This window comes from Eutrigla gurnardus (assembly GCF_963514095.1).
Source record: "Eutrigla gurnardus genome assembly, chromosome: 16".
Classification (NCBI taxonomy): Eukaryota; Metazoa; Chordata; class Actinopteri; order Perciformes; family Triglidae; genus Eutrigla; species Eutrigla gurnardus.
The window spans coordinates 21,540,536-21,564,187 of NC_139927.1; the positions used below are offsets into that span (position 1 = coordinate 21,540,536).

A 23,652-nucleotide genomic window follows, 5' to 3' on the forward strand; every position below is an offset into this window, starting at 1 on the left:
GCGTGCATATTGAACGCCACATGTTTGTGAGTGTCTCGGTATTTTCCAGTATTAATGTGGTTATGAAACCCGTCTGACTTTATCTGGTCGAAAAAATAAACAAAAAGCGAAAGACAGCCGATGGCAAAAGAAAGCCAGAGACAGAAGAGATTAGCATCACCTGCGCTGGCATTGAACCAGACCTAAACAGAGCGCCGGGTCACGGCAGGAGACGCCGCTGCCGCTGCTGCTCTGTCCTCGGTGACGCCATGCGACTAGCAGCATGCTGTAGGGCTGCTGAGAGATCGGGCTGAGCAGTGAAACGGATCAACTCCTATGGCTTTACTCCTTCCTATTGGGGGGGGGGGGGGGGGGGGGGAATGGGAGCTCAGAGCTCGGAAAATAACTAGCACATTCATTTCTGTCCACATCAGCTCCACATCTGGTAATATAACTGGACTCCTACGTGAATATTGTTCCACATGTGTTTCTGTCCACTTATGTCTCGCTGCGATGGCACGAGTGTGCCTCGGAGATCAAGGAAGTTTATATCATCCTTTGTCATCCCAACTTCTCCACGCCTTCAATGGCCACTTGGTGCCCATGTTGCGTCCCTGAGCGTCTGCTGCATTAGACTGCGTCAAACTGAAGAGTGGGTAATAGGGTTAAGGAAACAAAGGGGGGGGCTCTCCTTAGCTGACTGCCGATGTCGACACAGATAACAAAGACCAGGAGAGCCAACTCAATTTAATGGACTGTTAAGAAGAAGCGGGAGATGATCGCCCCCCTCCTCTCTCACTCCCTCACCTAGCTAGCTGAGCGGCACATCTCTAAGCCTCCACACAGAGTGAGCCGTGTCTGATGGCCCTATTTGTATTCTGCTGCTGTGCTGCGGCTGCTGACCTGCAGAATGAGAGATACGGGCAAGGCTGCAGCTTTGTCTGACCAGCAGGCCACCCTCGCTTTCTGCTGCCCACCCACCGAACGCCTCTGGGTGCCTCTCAGTCCCACTCCTGAAATGAAGCAGCCAGATGCTGCACAGTTAAGGCCTCTTCGCAAGACAAAAGATGTGCTCAGTGTGCTCCTCTCTGGAGTCAGGTGTGGGGGGAGGGACGGTGTGGAGGAGCGGTAATGCTGCTGCACGCCTCACAGATGTTTTACACAAGGACAGGAAGAACCTTGCTTTTTAGTTTTGCTGAAACAAATAGGTGGTGTCCAGTTGTTTTTTTTAACTAGAATGCTACTCTAACTGTTGCATGAATCCATCAGACAAAGGAATAAGAGGGGCAGTACCTGTGGGGAAGTGTTCATTGATTGGCCAGTTGTCCACCTGCAAGGTGGCGTTACCCCCATTCCTGGTGAACCGGACCAAATGGTATTTGCCGTCGTTTACCGCCGTGGTTGTCTCCTTCACGCTGATGTCCACTGTCCCGATGTTGAACGTCACGCCTACTTTGCCTTGTTCCTGGAAGAGACACGGAGAGAAGAAGGGCAGCAGGAGTTAGCGGTCATTGATTGAATACAAACATTTAAACACACTACTTCACCAACTGGCAAGAACTTCCAAGAAGAACTTGGCAAGAAGTCACATCTGTCGCTACGCTAGACACGTTTGAAACGGTGAACGGCCACCGTGCCAAGAATCCACCGATTGTTGTGCAGCTACGAATTCATTCTACAATAAACTGACTGTAAAAAGTTCAATAAAGCTACTTGGATGAATGCCCTCGGCTGGTGCTAATGGCGAACTACTCAAGAGAACCTGAGGACGCCAGCGCCACGCTTCATTATACCACTGTAATGTGATGAAAATAGGCTGCCAGCAGAGATTGTAATGATGAGTAATGCTCCCTGCAGCCTGTCACTGCGGAGCTGGCAGGACAGATGCCTTTTCTGCTGCGCTCCTTACAAACTCTATGAATGCCATATGTTTTGTTTAGCTCCTAATGCTAAAGCCCTTTTACCGTGCAACTCGCCATCCCTCCCCATCATCGGCTGGCTCCTCCCCCCTCCACCCAGTCGTTTTCAGGAGCTGCCAGTGTGTCTGATTGTGACTGCTCGCACATTCACGGGCATGTGGCTGTTGGAAGGTTTTGGAGTGAGTGGCGAAGGGAAGGGCTGTGTTTTCTGTGTCATTGGTTTGAATCCCCCACAGGGAGTCTGTAATGACCTCCTCTAGAAGCCCGGAGCAGAGGGACGGTTTCTCATCAGGAAACTAAACAGAAGAAGACTTGCAGGGGGCAGACATGTTGGTAAGTGATCAGCTGAACCTGGCTCTGATGATGCCAGGCTGAATTCAACACAGCTGGTTGGTGTCTTCAATGATCCAACACTGACCTGCAGATCACTACTTAAAACTGTTGGAGAGCACTTAATAAGGCCAGCCTATACTTAGCATTCTTAAACATACTCCACATTAAATATAATAATATCATACTGCTGGATTATCACAGTGTATAGTAATACATTAAGTGTGTAATTTTATTGGTGTGGGCATGACCTCAGACTTCAGTTTGTATTCTCCGTGAACACATTATTTTCAGAGTTATTGTAACCTTCCTCTTGAGGCATTTTTACTGCATTCATGAAAAGGAAATGCAGATGAGACCAACAAGGAGCGAATATGAACTTTTAAATCAGGTTTGTTCCTACGTTTCCACCTCTGAAGTAGAACACCTAGAAAACCTTGGAAGGCAGCAGACGGCCCTCCGTTTATTTATCTAAATCAGGATCAATTCTCAGCAGGAGTTTATTCTCATTTGAATTTAAGGTTTCGTGCATCCAGGCAAAAAGGTCACCATTCTTAAAGTTTTTAAGTGAGTAGAAAGTTTTCCTAACAATGCAGTGAACTGGCTTCATGTACACAGAACCTACCTAACAGTTTCCTGTGGTGACCTGCACTGTGCTCCCTTGTACAGTTAAAACACTCTTTGTCTATTCATACACAGAAATGCAGTGCTGGAGCCTATAATGCAAGGACCGAGCACCTCTGTAACAATCTCCAGATAATAATGGAAGAAGAACGTCACCGCCGACATGAGAAAGCCATCTCCTAAAAGCCGAGGTGGGGCTCAGAGTGGGAGCACTTAATGTCTCTGTCAGAGAGGTTGTAAATGGGCTCTTAAATTAAGTAGTTGTCATTAAAACTTAGAGCAACAGACAAATGAATAAAATAAAAGCAATCTGCATGGAAGCCGAGCACCTAGACCAGAATACGCTGATGATTTAATGTGACATGGTGATGTTCAGTGTGTGTGTTGTACCGTGAAAAATACTACTAAAGCATCCTGGCCCTCCTGACTAATGACAGGACCTTTCCCTGGTATGAAAAAAAAACATGATGTCTGCCGACCTGAGCCCATCCAACACACACACACACACACACACACACACACACACACACACACACACACATCAGCAAGAGTACGTCCACGGTGACCTTCAGAGGCTCTGGCAGCCCGGCCCTCCTGTGTAGTCGCATCAAAGCCACGTCAGCGCCCCACTAATGCCTACAAACAAAGAGGGATTGTGGCCCTGCTGGCCCCGGTACAAACACACAGCAAACACAACCATTGTACAGCTCTGTTGCTGCGTGCCTCCGGGCGCTGTGCAGAGGGGACGCTGGACCACTGTTCTCCCTCCTTCCTCCTTCTGCACTGCTCCTGTTGTCCGGCTCCCCTCGCGCCTCTGCCCCCGCCCCCCCACACACACTGCAGCTGTGTTTGATTGACAGATCCAATTACGTTTTTTATTGGCCTGTCGTCCGTGAGGTGGGAAGGCACTTCATTGTCTCCTGAGCAAAGGGGAAAAATGGCTATTGTTCTCTTAGTGGAAAAGATGATGGCCACTATTCCAGGCGTAAACAAATGATGCGGAGAATCACTATCAAACTTGCGCGCGCACACACACACACACACACACACACACACACACACACACACACACACACACACACACACACACACACACACACACACACAGAAAGTCATAGAGTGTAACCCTGTGCTGCAGAATCTGTAAAAATGGCAAACAGACTAAAAGCACGAGGCCCCATCACTTCCTGTGAGTCTGTGTAAGTGTGACGTCACAGAGAACGGTGGTGATCTATGGATGATGAAGCTCCTTCACAGTGTGACCTGCTCCCACTCCTCCACTAACGCTGCTCGACGCCTGTTGATGCTCAATGAGGTCATGCCAGCAGATTGTTTGTGCAGCAGTGTGTACAGTATGTGTGGGCGTGGCCAGTTCACTGATACGTGTCATTCCTGTGAGCAACGTAAGCATCCCCTCCTCCTCCTCCCCTCCGCCTCCTTCTCCTCCTCCTCCCACTCCCCTCCTTCTCGTCCTCTCCTCCTTCTCCTCCTTCTCATCCGCCCCCTCTCCTCCTTCTACTCCTTCTCCTCCTCCCCCTCATTGTTCTTCTCCTTCTCGTCCTCCTCCTCCTCCTCCCCCTTGTTCTTCTCCTCCTTCTCCTCCTCCTCCTCCCCCTCCTCCCCCCTCCTCCTCCTGGCTTGGCACGAGGACCTCTGGGGGTCCCACGTGACCCAACACACACTGACATCAGTAATCAGGCCCGCCACAATCCAATTCTGGGCCGATCAATGCCTCCAACACATGCTGCTCCGCGGGCAGAGTGAAGCAGAGAGAATCACTCAAAGCCGTGGTGGGTGATTCTGCAGACCGCCATCAGACGGTCCTCGCAGACAGACACGGGGCACAAGCCCACACAATACACCCGGCCCAGCTTGCTGAATGGTCATTTCACTAAGCCACAGGCCCCAGACGGATATACACATCTGAAAGCCATTCTGTGGAGGTGAGGTGGTAGAATTAGCACATTTAGCTTCGCTGGGGAGAAATAGCTGACAAAAGAGATATGGACAGAGAAAAAAATGGAGAAATAGACTGTGTGGTTATGTGGCAGATATCTCCTATAAGAAGATGTGCACTGAAAGCACTTTAAGTTTGGAGAATGTTATTAAAGTGGGAGTCCCCCCCCTACACACACACACACACACACACACACACACACACACACACACAAAAGATATTGCATTGCAATCAAACCTTGATTAAAATCTGGTCGGGGCACAGAGTAGTTGTAGCGGGATGGCTCCAGTGGATCTATATGAAGTCTGAGTTGGGAGTCAGGAAGATCTGATATCAGCAGCGTGAACATGTCCCAGGGTGGGAGTTTAGGTTACATATCCAGCCTTTCATCTGATATTAGTGCTCAAGTTGGCTTTTGTGGTCAGGGGCCATCAAAACTAGATCACACAGCCGCGGAGGTAGAATCAATAGAGAGGAGAGCTAGGACAGTGTGAGGTGCACTGGATTGATGCACCTGGCCTTCACAGTGCCAAAGACATTCATCGTCAGTAATTGACAGAGATAACTCATAGATGGTGCAGTGATTTGTAGCTGTCTGTTCTTGTGCGCGTCAGGCTCTAGAGGCTGAAATTTGCTAAAGGGTAGGATGTTAGAGGCGGTTGAGGAGAGGCTCGTGTGTGTGCCGGCCTTTAGTGCAAGTCATTTCTTCATGTACAGAATGTACTGACAACTTGACAGGCTCGGGGCTCGGCAAAGGGGGCCGCCATATTGGTCTTGGAATTATGTAACGCTCTCGGAGAAGCCCTAATTACAGAGAGACTGTCTCTAGTTCCACATTACATCAGTAATATAAAAGCAAATATACAAAGTGGACATAAAGGTAAATGTTAGAAAATGCAAGAATGTGTAGATTGGTGGGTTTAATGTGAACTCTGGTCTATCAAGTATAGTTGGTGTTTATGAAGTGAGGTTTTTCCGGAGCACACTGATGTGATTACATGTTACTCATGGAGCTAGCCTCTTAACTCTCGTGCACCAGTTTATGCATTTAACATTTCCCTTTCAACTGTAAATGTGTGATGTTTGCAAAGTTATTCAGTCATCATGTTAAATAATTGTGATCTCAACAATAATATATTTTTGCCATAATCAAACAGCCAAACCAAACTATCTCTGTGGTCATGTGGTGAGTGTAAACAGATGGTTTTATTGTGTAATTTATATTCATCTCCGGCTGATCTTAAAGGGATCCAAAATTCTGAAATGGATATTGAAAAAGAAAGAAATACATATTTTAACGTCATGAAAAAGCATGATGTATATACATTCAGCCGCTGAGAGCAACGATGCATCCGTCGTGCTGCTGACAGAGAAGAAGCACAAAAAGGCTCTAATTCTGGAGAGACTTCCTCTGCAGTGGGACTGAATAAAACACCGCAGACACGGTTTTACTCTCTCCTATTAGAGCCGAGGCTGCAGGGTCCCGGCTCCCTGCCTTTGTACTATACCCGTCTTAATGCACTATTCAAATCAACATTTCACTGGAAACTGTGAAACTCCATTAATCATTAATTGGCTCAAAAGTTCATTCACACGTACATAATGGGCTGCAGAGCTGTTGTGAGAGGATACAAGACGCAGAAGCCTGCTGCCTCTGAAATATTGATCACGCCTAAAAGAACCCAGAGGTCTAACACTGGCTCCACTTCACACCTGAGAGAGCGAGGACGGCTTCATCGAGTGGACAGGAACAAAATGGCTTCCACCTCGTGTTAAGGTAGAGCCACTGTAGGTAATTGCTAGGGTAATGCTAGCGGCTCCATTAGCCGGTTGGTTTATGCGTAGGAGTGCCAGCTAATGTTAGTCCAGACCGGAGAGGAAGAGTGTGCATTTGTAATGGCAACACAAAGCAGCGGCGTGGTTCGGGGGGAGGTAATGGCTTTGACTCCTGCTCGGGCTCAATGTCAAACTCCGAGCCTCGCTCTTTGATCCTCTGCCGCAGAATATGAATCGCGCAGGGTCAGCCTTATCAATTATTTACACCCGCTCTTTCTCTATTTCCTGTTTGTCCGCTCTTGTGGCTGTAACTTGCCCTGACACTAATGGTGGACGGCCCGGTGAAAACATTCATCACTGTTCCCGCCGAGCCCTCTCCTGCTCCCGCACTATCACTTTCACACTTTTGGAACTGCGAGTACTGACACAGCGCTGATCCTAATCATCCCCACCACACTTTACTGCAGGAGTCTGGCTGCATTGTCTGAGGGGACGCCACCGTCCCTGAAGTAACCTCTGATTGGTCGCATCCTGTACCGCCAATTCTTCTGGAACTCAGTACAACTACCAACTTCTCCCAGCCGTCCATCGGGATGGTGAGCTCTGACCAGGTCTGGGTCCTGACCGGGTCTGGGTCCTGGCCAGGTCTGGGTCCTGGCCGGGTGTGGGTCCTGACCGGGTCTGGGTCCTGACCGGGTCTGGGTCCTGGCCAGGTCTGGGTCCTGGCCGGGTGTTGGTCCTGAGCAGGTCTGGGTCCCGGGTCTGGGTCCTGGCCAGGTCTGGGTCCTGGCCGGGTGTGGGTCCTGGCCGGGTCTGGGTCCTGGCTTGGTCTGGGTCCTGGCCGGGTGTGGGTCCTGACATGCTCCACCAGCCCATTGCACTGCACTGCTCTACTGTGGCTGGTGAATGTAGAGTTTGCCTTACAGATGTACTACATTTCCCATCTACACACATTATGACATGGGGGCTCACTCACTACTCTATAGAGTTCCCCACGTTGTAGTTCCGTCTGAATGTTAGGTGAGAATCATTACAGCCTATATAGTGGACTCAAAGTATCCCACAATGCATCTCAGTCACTTACTGAGCATTATATACCATCATGCATTGCTCTGAAGGATATAAAGATAGTAAATTTAATGTGAGCAGAACATCACAACACAGATGGTCACTAAGTACTTTTATTAATGTATGTATTTGGGAAAATACGCTCGTTGGAGCTGAAAAAGGGGGGCAATGTTCAGAGAAAAAAGTAGCACATTTATGAGAAATAAGTCATAAATTTATGAGATCATAAGTCATATATTGACGAGAAAAAGTCTCACTTGCCATGTATGATGTCTGTTATATTATTTCTTAATAATATAATAACATATTAAAATTAATATAATGCATTTATTTATTTGTATATGATTCATTTAAGTTTCCCTGCATACACCTGCTCATGCAATTAATAAAACTCTTGATCTTCTAATTCCAATATTGCTGTGTTGGGGTCGTTCATTTTACTCTTTGGTTTTTATTAAAGTAATACATTTTTGCCAAAATGAAAGAATTATGCATTTGATCAGTCAAACTTTCAAGCTATTAATTCACTCGATCGCAAGTTCTGACACTACTAACACAGCTGGTGAAAATACTACGAATATCTTTTTCTTGCTTTCTCTATAATTATAGAACCCCATAAAAAATCTAACCAGATGTTCAACATGTTATTACAGATTGCCAAAAGAAAAAAAAGGAGCAGAATTCCTCGAGAGCAGATCCAATTAAAGGTGTCCGGTGTTGCTCCGTCTGTGTTAATGGGCATTATACTACTAGTACACAGCTGAAGTCATCATAATGCAAAGAGCATAATTACAAGCTTGCTTAATCATAACGGTGTGAAAGCAAGAATTTTATTTTCATTCCAGATCATGTCCGACGTCAAAGGGAAAAGTTCAGCCTGCTGCTCCATAAACGCTGAATATTACACCATGACGACGCAGCATGAAACATATCACACACACACACACACACACGTCACCATGATTGCATTAATACGCTGCTTGGGGTGATGTTTTGCAACAGCTGTTAAGAAGGTGCTGGGAATAAATCTGTAGTTTGATTGTGTTTGCTCACATTCTGATTTGATTTCATTGACTTGCTGTAGCTCTGCACCAGCATCCATTAAAGAAAAAGCAGCTTTGGTGTGACCTCACACTGCACCATGTTGGGCCACATGGTCCCCACACGCCGAGGAGCTCATTTGGAAAAAAAAAAAAAGAACAAATGAATGGGATTTGTGCTAGATGGAATAATATGCTGTGAAAGTCCATTAGGGACTAGGCTAATGAAATTGAAACAGCTTGGTGATCAAATTAGAATCTGTTCGGCAGATATTTAATTTAATGTGCTGCTAAATTCAAGCACTAGACCCAGAATGAAACTGGTGCACAATAAATCAAGCGGGAACACAGTTCACCCTTCTCACCTCCCCTCTTTGTTGTGTTGAAATGAACAACATTCTAACGTCTGTATTTGCACACAACACACAGAACAGCCACGGAGGCCAGACGTAGAAGTGACTCATCTCGGACGGTTCGTGTGTTTACCCAAAGAGAATACTTTTAGCCACAATCACATGCATGGCTGCAGCTGCTCGTAAAGAGTCACGGGGTGAAATGATTTGAATGGACACATCATAGATTTCACTCTGTTTGAAGAGCTGCCCTCTGTGTTTTGCACGCTCTCCTCACCACGTCTCGGGTAATATGCAAAGCTCAAACCGCAGTGGGAGAGAGAGAGAACACCTTCACCAGTAGCTTTGTCAGATAGCTGCACATCGTCCCGATTCACAAAATGGATGGGAATTAACGGACTGGTTCTAATAAACGGGATGTACAGAGTGGCTCTCTTGTCTTGTGTGTGCTCGTCACAGACGAGCGTCAAGAAAAGCCTGGACCACAGTTCACTGGCTGAGGAAAGAGAAACCATCTGTTTGTGTACACATACTATTCTGAGCACGCATGGACTGGCTGATGGATGTAAACACACACACACACACACACACACACACTGACGGTCCTTGTTCGTCCAATGTTTTCTCTCCACGCTGTCTTGAAATTAGAAGGGCTAACACCCACGTGCCAGGGAACAGGTGTTTAGGTGCCGACGCTAATGGCTGGCATCTACAGCAGACAGCGTGTCAGGTCTACGCCTGGAGGGCGAGGTGAGGTAAATGAGGGGAGGGGTGCTTGCTCTCCAATCAGGAGATGATGAGGCAGAAAACGGGGGTAAGAGCGAGTTGGGTCGCCCCCCCGAAACACGCTGGAAGCGGAGGGGAGGGGTGGGTGGTCTGTTGCTAAGGGTAACCTGCCTGGGATCAGGACTCTATCCTCCACCTCTCCTGCTGAGGTGTCGTGGATGAAGGTAGAGGGAAAGGAATGAAAGGAGAGAGATGAAAGGATCAAAGTGGATGTGTGGAGGAAAAAGACAGGAGAAGAGAGGCTATGAGGTGAGGTGAGGAGAGAGAGAGAGAGCTGCAGAGGAATGATTAACTGAGAATAGAGAGCATTAGACTCCAAACCACACTCACACTCTTTTTTTCTTCTTCTTTCCATTTCTCGCTGTCTTTGATAGTCTACTCAACAGAAGATTCATTTTATTTTGATTTGAGATTCATTTACTTTCAAATCCACCACGTCTCTCTGTGATCATATCAATTCGTGGGTCGCTCCCTCTCGCTAAGCACTGAAGAACCGATTGCTGCTGTTTAAATTTGCACCATTTGTGGTGTAATTGCTTCAACTAGGAGAGATTATGATTTGGTGAGAAGATAAAGTGACTCTCCACTTGCTATAAACACAGTTGTAATGGAGGCATATTAGAGGCACAGGTGAGATTTGTAAAAAACAATACCTGTATGATCATTCTAAACCTTAGTGATCTGTCATCCTTCAACGGTGGTGGACAGCAACTTCAAGTACTGAGTACAAGTGTGTGGTATTTGTACTTTGTGTGACATTAGAGAGAAACATTGTACTTTACTCTGCATGTATTTTACAGGTGTCGATACTTCTTCTGATTAAGATTTGACATATAAACATATAATAAGCCCATCAAATTGCACTACATTATTAAAGTTTAAAGCAGTGGTTCCCAGCCGATTAGGCTTGTGACTCTTTGTCTGCATGGAGCTGCTTGTCATGTTCCAGATCTCTGAGTTATTAGCAATTCCATGAAAAGACAAACAAAAGCAAAAAATGTCACAGTCGGTCTCATTTAAATAACAAAAAGGTTGAATGATCCAATATGTCACACACAAAAGCAAACATGAGAGAAGAGTCCAAGAAGAAGAATACAACTTAGAAAGGAAGGAAGCGGTGAGATAAACAAGCTTGTGGAAGATACCGCTCAACGTTGGTTTACAATCCACAATTCAATGTAAATTCAAGTACTGGGAGAAGTTGAACATCATTCATTTATGGTGACTGTTGAGTCGTATCAGTACGAGCCTGAAGTTCACAGTCTGAGGCCTTTCAGCCAATCGTTGACATTCTTTATACTAGTTTCGCCCTCTGAGCTGTCAATCACAACAGAGCCAAGAGAGCCGTTGGTTGAATGTTATTTCGCCTGGAAAAGTAGTTCCTTACAAGAACTGTAATTTGAGTTAGAAGACGGATTTTAACAATGAGGTGAGTTTTAACAAACCTTGAAAAACATTTCCAGGTACATTCTGTTACATTAATTCAATATGGATGAAATGTAGACAAACAAATAAACTATCTCACAATATCTCAAAATACTGTACTGTACTACTGATATAATGACACATTAATATTAACAATGTAATGATGTTACTTATAATAAGATATCAGTTACAATCATGAACTGTATAAAAGTCGTCAGTACATCACTCATTGGTTTCCGGACTATAGATTTGAAGCTCGGCATTTTGGATCATCTTGGAATTTTTGCAACCAGTGAAGGAAGTGGCCGTATGTGGACTAAAGCCTCCCCTGCTTTCTGGTCTGGTGGACTCTAAATGGACCATAATGTACTAAATGAACATCATGCTGGATTGAAGAAGACTTGAAACTAGAGATTGAGACCATAAACTCATGTTTACAATGTTTACTGAGATAATACATCAAAAGAAGGAGACTCAAAGACTTCCATGCAACATTCGTTTTGCAGCCAGAGGCTCCAACAGAGAGAATGCAAGTGTAATGCACTTCAGTTGGGCTTCACTCTTCACAACTGGAAGTTGCCGTCTGGTTAAAATGGATCGTTTTTTGCAGAACCAGAACTTTTGCTCTTCCTTGAATGCATGCCTTAACTTGTAACACAGTACTTTAACATGAATGTGTTGAAATGTCCAGTTAAGTGAAAGTAAAAGATGTGAAAAGTGTGAGAAACAGCAATGAAAAGCAGCATCTTTACGTGGAGCCTCTTCCTGTGACCTCGGGCAGACATCATGGAATGAATGAATGAATGAATACCTGAATGGGCAGAATGCAGCAGCTGTCCTGCGGCGACGGCTCAGGAGCCACACTTGGCAACGTATGCCATCTCTGTGTGCATGGCTGTCATGTCAGCTTGGTCAACGGTCCAAGTCTCACTTTGCATTTATTCATTTCCAATTCATGACCACATCCGGCGCATTAGAGCCGAGGTAAATCAAGCAGAACCGCATCAAACTCCCTCATACATAAACAATGATGACGAGCTCTGATGATTGATTAAAGACACGTTTAAAGCAATTGTTTGACTGATTGTTGGGCTTTAGGCCTACATTATGAAGCGATATTGCATCAAAGGTATCAGCAGGGGAGGATTATATTTCAAAATGAGATAAGATTATTGTTTTAGTGAAAAGTATAATTGAGGAGTGGGTTACACCAGGTTTTCTTTTCAGATAAGTCAAGCCTTCAGACCGCCTGCTGCTAAGCAGCGTGGGGTCTCTCTGCAGCTGTCACTGCCGTTTAGAGATACATCCATGTTTGTTTAGAGACGGAGACGTGATATGGACAGAGGACACATGGGGAAGAAATACAGCAAGAATGAACAAACAAAAGTGAGCAGAACATACTGAGACAGAGAAAGGGGAACAGTGAGGTGGAGACCTGAATAGCCAGCACCTAAAATGGCTGAATAAACAGGAGAAAATCTAGGTCGGCCTGTCTCTCCCACTTCAAGGAACATTGAGGCAAGTGCCCTACTTCCTGAATGCTTATGACACTTTCAGGGCAAGCTGTCATCAAACCGAACCCCTCTTATAATTCTTAAAACATGCCTGAAAAAGATCAGGAAGTATAATTCATGAACAACAAAATAATCCTAACTTTGTATTCATGTCTGCTAGCGTCCTCCCTGCATTCTTGTCCTTGCTTGTCGGTTATTCTGCATAATAATGTCTTCCCTCCCTTTCTGAAATGGCATTATTTTTCATTAAATTAATTGGCCCAAAAGTAATAAAGCCCCAGTTGCTTTTTTAAAGGCAATTTTCTTTTCCATAATATAAAACTGCGAAAAGATAAGTGCATATCAAAGGTTCGGTAGATAGCACTCGTTGCTGCGCTCCTCTCTCGCGATGGATAGAGCTGCCTACAGAGAGGAGGCATGAAATCTAGGTGATTGGAATGCAAGGAGATGCCAATGTAATTGTGAGAAATGCCATTAATGTTAATCAGCAGCTCCACATGATTGACTACGCTCCTGCATGTCGGGAAGCCGTGCACGCATGCTGATACGCGCCGCCTGTTGTAAGCATGTCAGAGTGCACAATCAAAGCAGCTAATGCGTTAATCTTGGCGCTTTACCGTTCATCTTTTTCATTTATAATTGCACGGGTTGGAAGAACATCATGGTTGCCAACAAATTACGTACGTGCAAACATGAGTGATGTGGTGCCAAATCCCATGTGTGTTTCTTCCCACAGTAGGAAAGAGAAATATGGACCCAGATAGGTGTGCTGGCACTTGTATACCTTTATCTTTTTCTCTTCAGTGATAACTGCATAGAGGTTCACGGAGGGCAAGGAACAGCGAGGCAGAGAAAGTGACAAATATATTGTCTATCTAGAAGACAGTGGGAGGTTGTTTTTAAATGTCACAGCGACTCTCAAGGTCCATCCCAGGTCAGCATGTGTCGTTCCTCCTGAACAAGACTGCAGGAGACACATGGCTCACACACACACACACACATGCACGCACACATCATCAACAACTGTCACCTTGAATCCTCCAACATTTTCAGAACCACTGACTTCAAAGTGTGTGAGAGAAGGTGATCCTGCAAATGTGATCTTTTTAAATACCTTCAAGCATGCGTTCACAGTGTGAACGATGTTTGGGTAAAAAACAAAACTATGCTGCAGAAGAGAGACAAAGCGTACTGCAGCCTAGAGTTGGGCCGATTTCCGGTTTCACCGGTCCGGTTCGGAGTACAGGGCTAAACCGGTTTGATTTATGCAAACCGGTTGAACCTGTTTATTTATAAACGGATCGGTGAGTGTCGGCAGTGCAGCCGCCCCACTGCCGAGCGAGCCGAGGCCCGCATGACAGAGATCACATTTCAGTTGAGGTGGGAGGGGGAGATGCGTGTGCCGTACCATGTGTTTGTTTACATCAACGTTTTGAAGATGTGTTGCTAGGCGATGGGCCATCACAGCATTTACGTAGATCCGAAGAAGATAAAAAAAATAAAAAGTCTGTAGTTGCTGGAATGAAGCCGCCGTTGTTTCATCAACATATAAATGATGCACAGCAACTTCACTTGTCGAGGAGACCGCCGCCGGCCATGTAACGTCTCTCTGGTTCCGAAAATCTGGGATGCCGGTGCAAGTGCGACACCTAGTGGTAAATGGGCAGTATACCGGTCCGGTCCGGTGTTAGGCTAAATATCAGACCGGTTTGAAAATGTTTAAACTAGCCCAAGCCTAGTGCAGCCTGACAAAAACACATCTGCAGAGACACTTTTCCCTTCCGCTAATGTCGACCCAGCAAGCCGACTCTGGAGGAATATGGGGAGATAGAAAACGTGCTCATGCAACGACGCTGGTGTGAATAATCATAATCAAACGCAAAAAGTAGTGATAGTAGTAGAAACCGTTGTGATGGCTGCAGCGCCTCCTGTTGTTTCTTTCCTCATCTGTGTTCACCTCAGTGGAGCAAACATTACTCACTCATTCTCTCCACCTCCACCGTGTTGTTCCTTTAGTAAATTATGGTCCATTTAGAGTCAAATACACCATAAAGCAGGGGATGATTTAGGGCGGGGCTACCTGCTGAATGATAGGTCGCTACCATAACGTTGTCCAGTCTGGGAATTGTCCATTTCTACTTCTTTCAAAGTGTGAAAGTTGATTCATAACCGTAGTGTGGTAGTATAATAACTCAAAGGAATGCTTAATTACTCCCATCACGGGTGGGTGTGTGTTATTTTGGGCTGGCTGTAGGTTGAGTTGATCTGTCATAGGAGGCGTCCTTACACCACCGCCCTGAAGGGAGATTAGACACACTGCACTGACTCTCTCTACCTCTATCTATCTATCACATTTGTCCTCTCTCTCCATATCTCTAGTCCTTGTCTGTTGCTCTCACTCCCCATCAACATTCTCTCTCTCACCGTCACCGCCTCTGTCCTCTCTCATCCCCTCCACCTCTCCCTTCCCTCTGCCCCATGTTATTTGCCAGTGTGCGCTCCACTGAGCCAGGACTGTGAACAGGTTACAGTAGTCGAGAGAGGAGCTGCACTCGGATCAGCCATGCGAGGCACAGATGGGCCTCCTTGTCCATTCAGCGTGACTGTTGACACAGGTTATAACACAAAAATGCACCATGTATCTCAATCCCGCCTTTCTGCTGAAGCTGACAGCTAAGTGAGTGAAATAATGGCAGGATGCCTTATATTTCATTGAAGATACGATAAGATGTCACTGTCAAAAAGAATCAATCATTTTTCCCTCCGTTGCTGGAATATTTCTTTAGTTTATTGCCAGTATCATCACTCTGCAATAGCTTTGCTAATAAAAAGCCATTCAGGAAAATTAAAACGTACACTTCAGGCAGTTAGACAGTAATTGCACAAATGGCAAAAGCCCACAGAATCCATACACTCACTATAGAGTCTGTGGGAACGAGTTGCTCAAACAAACTAAAGCCAAAACAAGGTTTAATCTCATCCCTGCCAGCACTGCAGAAGACTTTTTTCCATAGTGACTTTTATAATTAGAGTGTTATCCAACTTGTGCCATCCCCCAAGTGGCAGCATTGGCACACAAGAGGAGAAGGTCCCTCAGAGGCTTTTCTGAGCAAAAGGCATATGTAATGAGTCATGAGGTCCCTCTTCGCTCCAAATGACATTAACTGCTGTCCAGGCAGAAGCCTGCTGGAAAACAGCCAACACATCATCATCCACACAGCATCTCATGTCTTCCTTCTAAAACGTGTGCATCATGTGTAAGACATGAATGGCCATGAATCAAAGAACATGTGAGCCATCAGGAAGGGAGAACAATCTGACGAGTGCTGTATTTTTGAGTGATGAGCTGGTCTGGAAGTCTGCTTTCATATCTGGTCTTTGGTCAGTCCAGTCTACGTTCCAGGGAGATGTGCATAGATTAAAGATAATGTGGGAAGAATGAATTAACCATCAGCCTTCAAACTTAATCAAAGGGTCTTGTGATATTCAAGGGTTCAAAAGAGGTGAGCGGTCCCCCACGTCCATCTTCTTTACATCATTCTTTACATGTCAAGGTTGAGCTGACTCATGCTGTCATGGCAGTGGGGTAGGGTTAAATCTTCCAGAGGGCAAGACAGGGGTGGGGGGGGGACCTTAATCTTGCTCCTATTTGCTCCTAGAGCAATAAACAAAATGTACCTTCGTTCTATGATGGGGATTTTTTTAAGCAAAGCAAAAAGCAAGTATTACTTTTTAATCTAATTTAGTAAGAGTTGTAAAAATGTGACTTTAGTTTAGTCTAGTATGGCTCAAGCCACAAAACCATTGGCTCCTACGTTTCCCATCATGCAACTATATCTACTGCCTGAACGACGACCGCTTCAACCGCAGAATTTTATTATAAATTTCAGATAACCCTGATAATATCACGATGACATCATTTCCTGATTACATTTTGTATAATAATCTCACTCTGAAACGTAAATTCAAGTTACATAAAGAAGAGTATTTTGTTGAATGTTATACTTATACTTAGCCTATATAACACAGTCCTGGCTGACGAACTACAGCTACAAATAAACGCTGAACCTTCCATCCTGGAAAATAAACCACGTTCTGCTTATATGTGATAGTTTCCTTTGCTTTCACCGCTGACCCCTAACCTTAAAGCGACGCCCTGCATAAACTATGAACTAGACGGAAAGACACTCGACATGAATGCTTGCACGTGTATGTGTTGTGAGTCTGGATATAAAGGTCATAACCCTATTGGTCGACCTGGGCGCCCAATCAGGCTGGATTCTACTGGGGGTCATGGCCTCTTCCGAGCCAGCTATGAGCTGACAGGAAATGTGCTGTGTGAGTGTGTGTGTGTGTGTTTGTGCTCTGCAGAACTGGAGCTTCCACTAAAAATAGAACATGTTGCCGTTTTCCACACTAGAGAGACATCGGAAATGGCTGAGGGCAATGGAGGAGCAGAACAAGAGATGTGGAGATGGAAGACTTGGCTGTCATGTCCTTGGCCATCTGCCTCGCTGCCTGCCCAGAACGTCTGAGGATCAATAAAACCCCCAGAAACACCATAACCTTCAGTGATGCAGCGCTTAGAATAATTCTATATCTATATATAAGAGACATCCAGTAGGAAATATCTGAAGATCCTCACTTCATAAAAAATGATATAGTCTTCTGTGTCTCCTTGTCAATAGAGCTTTTCATGCTGGGAGTCAATAATGGGAGGATTAAATCAACTCGGTGAAATGCACAGGTACTCACTTTCACATTTCCAATCCATCTGTGAAGGAGCTTCGCACTCCAATTTGATCGCCCTCTTTTTAACAGTGAGAGAGAGAGAGAGAGAAACAACTTCTTGCCGGTGCTTAATCCTCCGTGAATACATTCACAGTATGTAGTTGTGTGTGTGTGTGTGTGTGTGTGTAATCTGCCACACCGTTATTGAAGGTGTTTTTTTTGCCTTCTTACTGCTAGATTTATTTTCTAATGTCGGCGTTTATCACTTGAGCAGGCCAGCAATTCATCACCTCCCCCCTCGTCAATAATTCAAAAAGGGGAGTCAATTTGCTAAAATGTGAATCTATGTTTTTGGGGGTACTTTCTCTCTCCATCTCTGTGTTCCTCTGCAAGGAGCACTGGGTGGCTGTAAAGGGGGGCGATGGCGGGTGTCCATGGGGCGTTCAGGAGGAGAGTCCACCGACAGACAACATCTCCACTCAGACAAACCTCCGATCTTTAGGTCATCAAGCTTCCCCTCATTACTCAAGCACACACAGTGTCTGGGCTGGATAAACAGAGCATGACTGAAGTGAGGGGCTTTGATCTCAGGAGCATCTGTCACCATATAAGAACATGCAGCTCTTTAAAGAGTTCTGTGGTGACCAGGGCCCCTAACAAAGTAATAGAACTAATTATTTATGCTTTCGAGTAGCTTGTTCAATATGTAGTTGCTTTGTTTCTGTGAAATAAGGACTAACTGGTTGAATACATTTCCCAGTAACTTGCCAAACACAGATAAGGACTAATATTCTCAAATCTCTGATGACATCACATGTAAATGGTTTAGCCGAGAGCTGAGTAGACTTCTAGATTTAAAATGGCCGCCAATAAGGGCCACATTTCTGCACCTCTGCGGGCGTAACCTTGGCCTCTGCCGGGAGCTTTAGTGGAGATGTTTTTCGCACTGCAGCTGAATTCAAACCGACTGACCGATCAGCTCCTAACGCCCAATCTAGCCGCTAGTATCAAAACAATAGTGCTGAGGCGGTGTAGCAGAAAGAGAGAGAGAGATAAGAAGGGGTGAGAGATAAGAGGGGGAAAGCTAGTAGCGGTGGTGGGGAGGAGGAGGGGAGGGGGCATCAGAGTGAGACAGAAAGGCAACACATAATTTGGAATTCACAGCCAATGTGCTGAGACCTATCTAAGCCAAGTTTGTCTCTGATCCTGCTCTGAATTATAAAATACCCACATCTCTCCATCTCTTCCCCCCAACTCCTTTCCTCCCACCTCCCCCCCCCTCCTTCTTTTTCATTCAGCCTCTTGTATTTGTTCTACTTTTGGATGTACATGAGGCGCCACTGTCTGTCTCTTTCATCTTCTCCTCCCGTCTCTTCATCACTGTGAGAATGGGATTCATGTCCTACCATGAAGCTGTGAAAACACGAGCATCCCTCGGGGGGAGGGGGGGTTGCTGTCAGAGAGCAGAGTAGGGAGAGGGAGGCACACTGTTTGTTGTTCCTCATTGAATTTTTCATTTTACCCCATGAAATATACATGGCCGAGGCCAGGGCTAAGGGCGAGAACCACATGGGTACATTGTAGTAATGCTGCTGTGTTTGTCCAATTTGAGCGGTTATTACTTTGCTGTTGCTATACGGCAATGTGTGTGTGTGTGTGTGTGTGTGTGTGTGTGTGTGTGTGTGTGTGTCAGAGGGTCTTCTATAAACTGCTACCCCCATAGTGGCTTTGGTTGACATGGATGAGTGACAGGCAGATGACCCTGTAGAGCCCTAGTATCAGGTTTGGAGTGTCAGTGCCAGTGTATCACACGGTGTATTTGTTGAAGGAGCCTGCGGATGTGTGTGTGTGTGTGTGTGTTTGTGTGTTCATATATGTACATGGCCGTAGTGGAGAGAGTGAGAGAATAAGTGAGAGAGTGGGCAGATGTGTGTGAGACCTACAGAGTGCTAGAGCTTGTGGTACTATTTTCTTGCTCTGTTTGAGACAATACAAGACACTTAGAGGCTTCAGGAGTAATGTGGACTCAAGTGTGTCTGTCGCTCTTTTGTTCTTTGTTGTTAATTATTAATGATCACGTGCACCAAACTTTCCATCCTTAAAGTTACTACGAGGATTTTTTCACTGGTCTTAATTCACACACTGAAGTTGACCTACATAAGGAAATGAGACCAGCAGCGAGGAGATTGGCTAATTCCCCGTCAAATCAGATGAAACCATCTACGCCATGCTCACATTTCCACAGGCAAAGTTTGGCAGTGAGCAGCATGTTAGCTTGATCTGTCTTTATATTTTGTTACATTAGATTTTGTGCTTCTGGCTGACACTGGAGCAGGATCATCATCCAGAAAAAGATAGGAAATGAAGAACAAAACCAAGAGACTGATAGAACACAGACGGAAACACCATCCAACCTTGGTTGGTCATCTTCAAGGATTCATATCCTCCTAGATTGGTAAAGTATATCTACTGTCCTCAATTTATGAAATACATCAGAAGAAGTGTTTTATCATCAACAGGAATCCATGTTGGTGGCTCAAACAATGTTTAGTTGTGACATATTCCATTCATTAACCATATCTTCCTCTCGCTTCCAAAACAAATGATCTTTACGACACAAGACTTGTAAAGACTACCACTTCTGTCCACATGGGGCCACCAAAATCAACACAATACTTATATGTGGGATTTCACTCATTGTATAATATCAGAGATTTGACTAAAACAGTAAAAAACAAGATTAAATAAAACAAAAATATTCAAAAGGAGTGAAATGCTGCAATTAATCCAAATTCTTACAAAAATAAATCTAGTTACTGGAGGAGGTCCAATTTGACTGAATAACCACACTCCAAATAACAAACAATTTCAGTCAAGTTCCTGCTTTAAAAACAAGCCAAACTTAAGGTGATGTTTTTATGCAGCACTACAGACAAGTCTGAAGTACAACCGGGCCAAGCTGACGACTGGCCCGAGGCCAAACACCCAACCTAAAAGGCCTTTCAGTCCCAGGTTCACTGCATGTCAGTTGGCTGGAACAATGAATTATTTGGAAAAGTTCTACCACTAAAATGTTTCCATCTAAAGTATAATAACGACGGCATTATTTGATGATCCTGTGGACGCATGTTGGTGAGGGTGAAGAAGCAGAGAATCTACTTTAAAGATCATTCACGTGAAACCGAAGACTTTTGTCCAGGAGAAAAATTAAAGGTAAAGTTATGTCGTCGTTAGCAACATGAATGGTTAGGCAGTCAAGTCATTAGTAATAACCAACTCTTCCTCTGAACATTAGAGGTGTAACGATTCATTTGATTAATCGATGAATCGATTGTTAGTCCTATAGATTCAACTATATCCATCTGCTAAAATAAATAAATAGAATGAATCGTTTTGGCTTCACCAATAATCGATATACATGTATTTAATCGGATGAATCGTGATTCTTACTTATGATTAATGTTTTAATACGTTTTAGAGACACTCTCCCCTGCCAGCATGTAGTCTATTGAAAATGTTAAAAATAACTGAGCATTACATTTTTGTATTCAGCATAAAATATTATGCAGGACTACTTTTTTATAGAATAAATATGTTAAATAAGTAATTCTGTGGTCTGTTTATGTTTTCATCTTTCAGAAGAATGCAGATAGTCTCACTCGCATTATTGCATGTTTATTTCATGGATATAGAATTTTGGTTACAAGTTACTGAATCGAATCGTGGTTTACAGAATCAAATCAAATCGTTACAAAAAAAATTGTCCTTGAATCGAAACGCCAACTACTGTCTCCTTAATCGAATCGCTGTGAAGCCAAAGATTCACACCCCGACTGAACATCACTGGATCATAACCTGAATCCCTGGTAAGACAGTTTATTTTGAAAAGACTCGAGCAACGAGCATTAACATCCCGTCACTGACACGGGGAACATAAGGAACCCGGGGAACATGTGGAACATGTGGAACATATGGAACATGTGGATGGAACCTGTGGAACGTATGGAACCAGGGGAACACGTGGAACCCGGGGAATGTAGAGTGTCTTGTTTGGAGGACTGCATTCTTCGATGCACAGCAGTGTGAATGTGTTGCACAACTCGAGGCCGACTGGAAAGATTCCATCTCAGGATGTAAAGGAATGGATCGGTGACAACACTCAGCTCATTAACGGGATAGATCAGCCAGACGGGACTATTGAACATTCAAGGTTTCTGTAATTCGTCACATTGATTTCAGCTTTCATAGAATTGTTTCCAATATACCATTTCCACAGCAGACATGTTGACTGTTCACAGTAGGGAAAGCACAGGTGTTGGTGATAACATTAACAATGGATCTGTTCTGTTCAGGTGTCCAGCGTGACAATAGCAGGACCCTGGAACTGGAGTGGCTACATGGAGTCTAGCCTTGATTCCTTTTATTATTTACACCTGCGACAAGCCCACACGTCTGCTGGGAGAAGGCCTATTGGAGCGAGCTACAGAGTTGGGACTTTGACTCGGTCCATCCCTCATATGAGGATCACAGCTGTGTGAACTGTACATGATGAGGATCAGGAGTGGGATGTGACCCTGAGGACCCCCAACACACAAACATTCAGCTGCCAGAAAAGAAAAGGAATCAAGTTTGAGATTTTTTTAAATGTGCCACAACCAGCGATCTAAAAATTAGCATTACATTGTTCTTATTGGCAAGGTAATTCTGAATAGTCTGGAAAAGGAACGTTGTCTCATTGGTAACACCTCACTCACTAAAACCGAACTTAAAATCACAGGAGTGATCCTTTAAGATCTACAGTGTTCACAGCTTCCCATGTCAGTACCGACTTACCTCACACACATGTCAACTCACCATCCAGCAGCTAGTAGGGGAGCTCAGCTCAGTAGCATAGGGCTAATAACCTGCTATTATTTATTGAGCTCATAAGAAGCAACCTTGTGCCAATCGTATTTGCGTAAAGCAGTAGAAATACAAATGACTCTCGGCTTCAGAGAAATACTTATATATCAATGATTTTACAATAATGCTGAGTGTGTGAACTGCATGTGAAAACAGCTGCAATATATATTTTCCAGGCCCTTTATTTCCACGGGGGGAATCAAATGTGGGAGGTAAGGAAATACAAACTCAAATATGAGGCTGTAATGTTATCAGAGGCCATGAGCCATAACCACGATAATATCTATCTGTCCCTGCCGAGGCAACTCAATAGAGGCAATACAACGCTGGCCATATACGTGCTGATGCACACAGGTACATCAAACATCTTATATTAGGTCTGTCAGAGGGAGGAAGAGGAGCGGTGGGGGGGGGGCAGACAATGTCAGAGATAGACACAGTGAGAGAGAGAGATAGATAGATAGAGAGAGAGAGAGAGAGAGAGAGAAGAAGCTGATGGATGGATGTGGAGAGACAGGAATTGGTGAAGAACTGAATGAATTATGCAACTGCGCTACTGCATTAATACATTAAAATATACATGCATAAGTGTATGTATGCATGTAACGTCTGTAAGGCTGATGGGAAAATGGGTACGGTAAGGGCTCAAATAGAGCATTTGGCATCTGAAGTCATTCATCTCATTCCACATCTTGTGTCTGAGTGTCTGCACTTGGGTTTTCAATTATCCAGCAGCCGCACCTTTTCTGCCTGTGAATTAGCATGATGGGGAAACTCAAGTGGTAATGGAAGTCTGCATGCTGCCGCTCCATTACAAAATGTGAGCCTGATTGGTTGTCAATGTACGCCTGGGGGATTTCACCTCCAGAGATGGAGACCAAAGTCTGAATGCATGCGTTAAACACGTGCCGGGTGAGATCAGACGGAAAAAGATGCACACATGTGAAGACATCTGGAGCAGCTGTCCACCCGTTTGGGAAAGTTTAATGAAGACGACTGCTTTTATCACCGGGAAAGGGGCTTTATTTCCATCTGAAACACAAACCATAACAATGTGACTACGAGTTGGTCTGGGCTCACCAGGCTTCAGCTGGTCCTCGCCTCACACTCCCTGACTCTAGTCTGTTCTGAACTCCTGTAGATAATAAACTACAGCCTCATGTACATGCATATCAGGCAATGCGTATATATCTGCTGCATCCAGAATATCATGCTTTTATTTACCTTCAGATTTTGTAGCTACTGGTC

The 23,652-nt window shown here is 44.7% G+C and overlaps 1 protein-coding gene across 6 annotated transcripts in view; it reads right to left on the reverse strand.

Moving 5' to 3' along the window:
• Positions 1-23,652, reverse strand: part of nrxn3b (neurexin 3b) — a 278,223-nt gene that overhangs the window by 38,230 nt on the left and 216,341 nt on the right. For all 6 annotated transcript variants that reach the window (XM_084031039.1, XM_084031042.1, XM_084031041.1 and 3 more), the window contains one exon: positions 1,273-1,444. In XM_084031039.1, the coding sequence (XP_083887165.1) occupies positions 1,273-1,444 (172 nt within the window). The remainder of the gene's footprint in view (positions 1-1,272; positions 1,445-23,652) is intronic.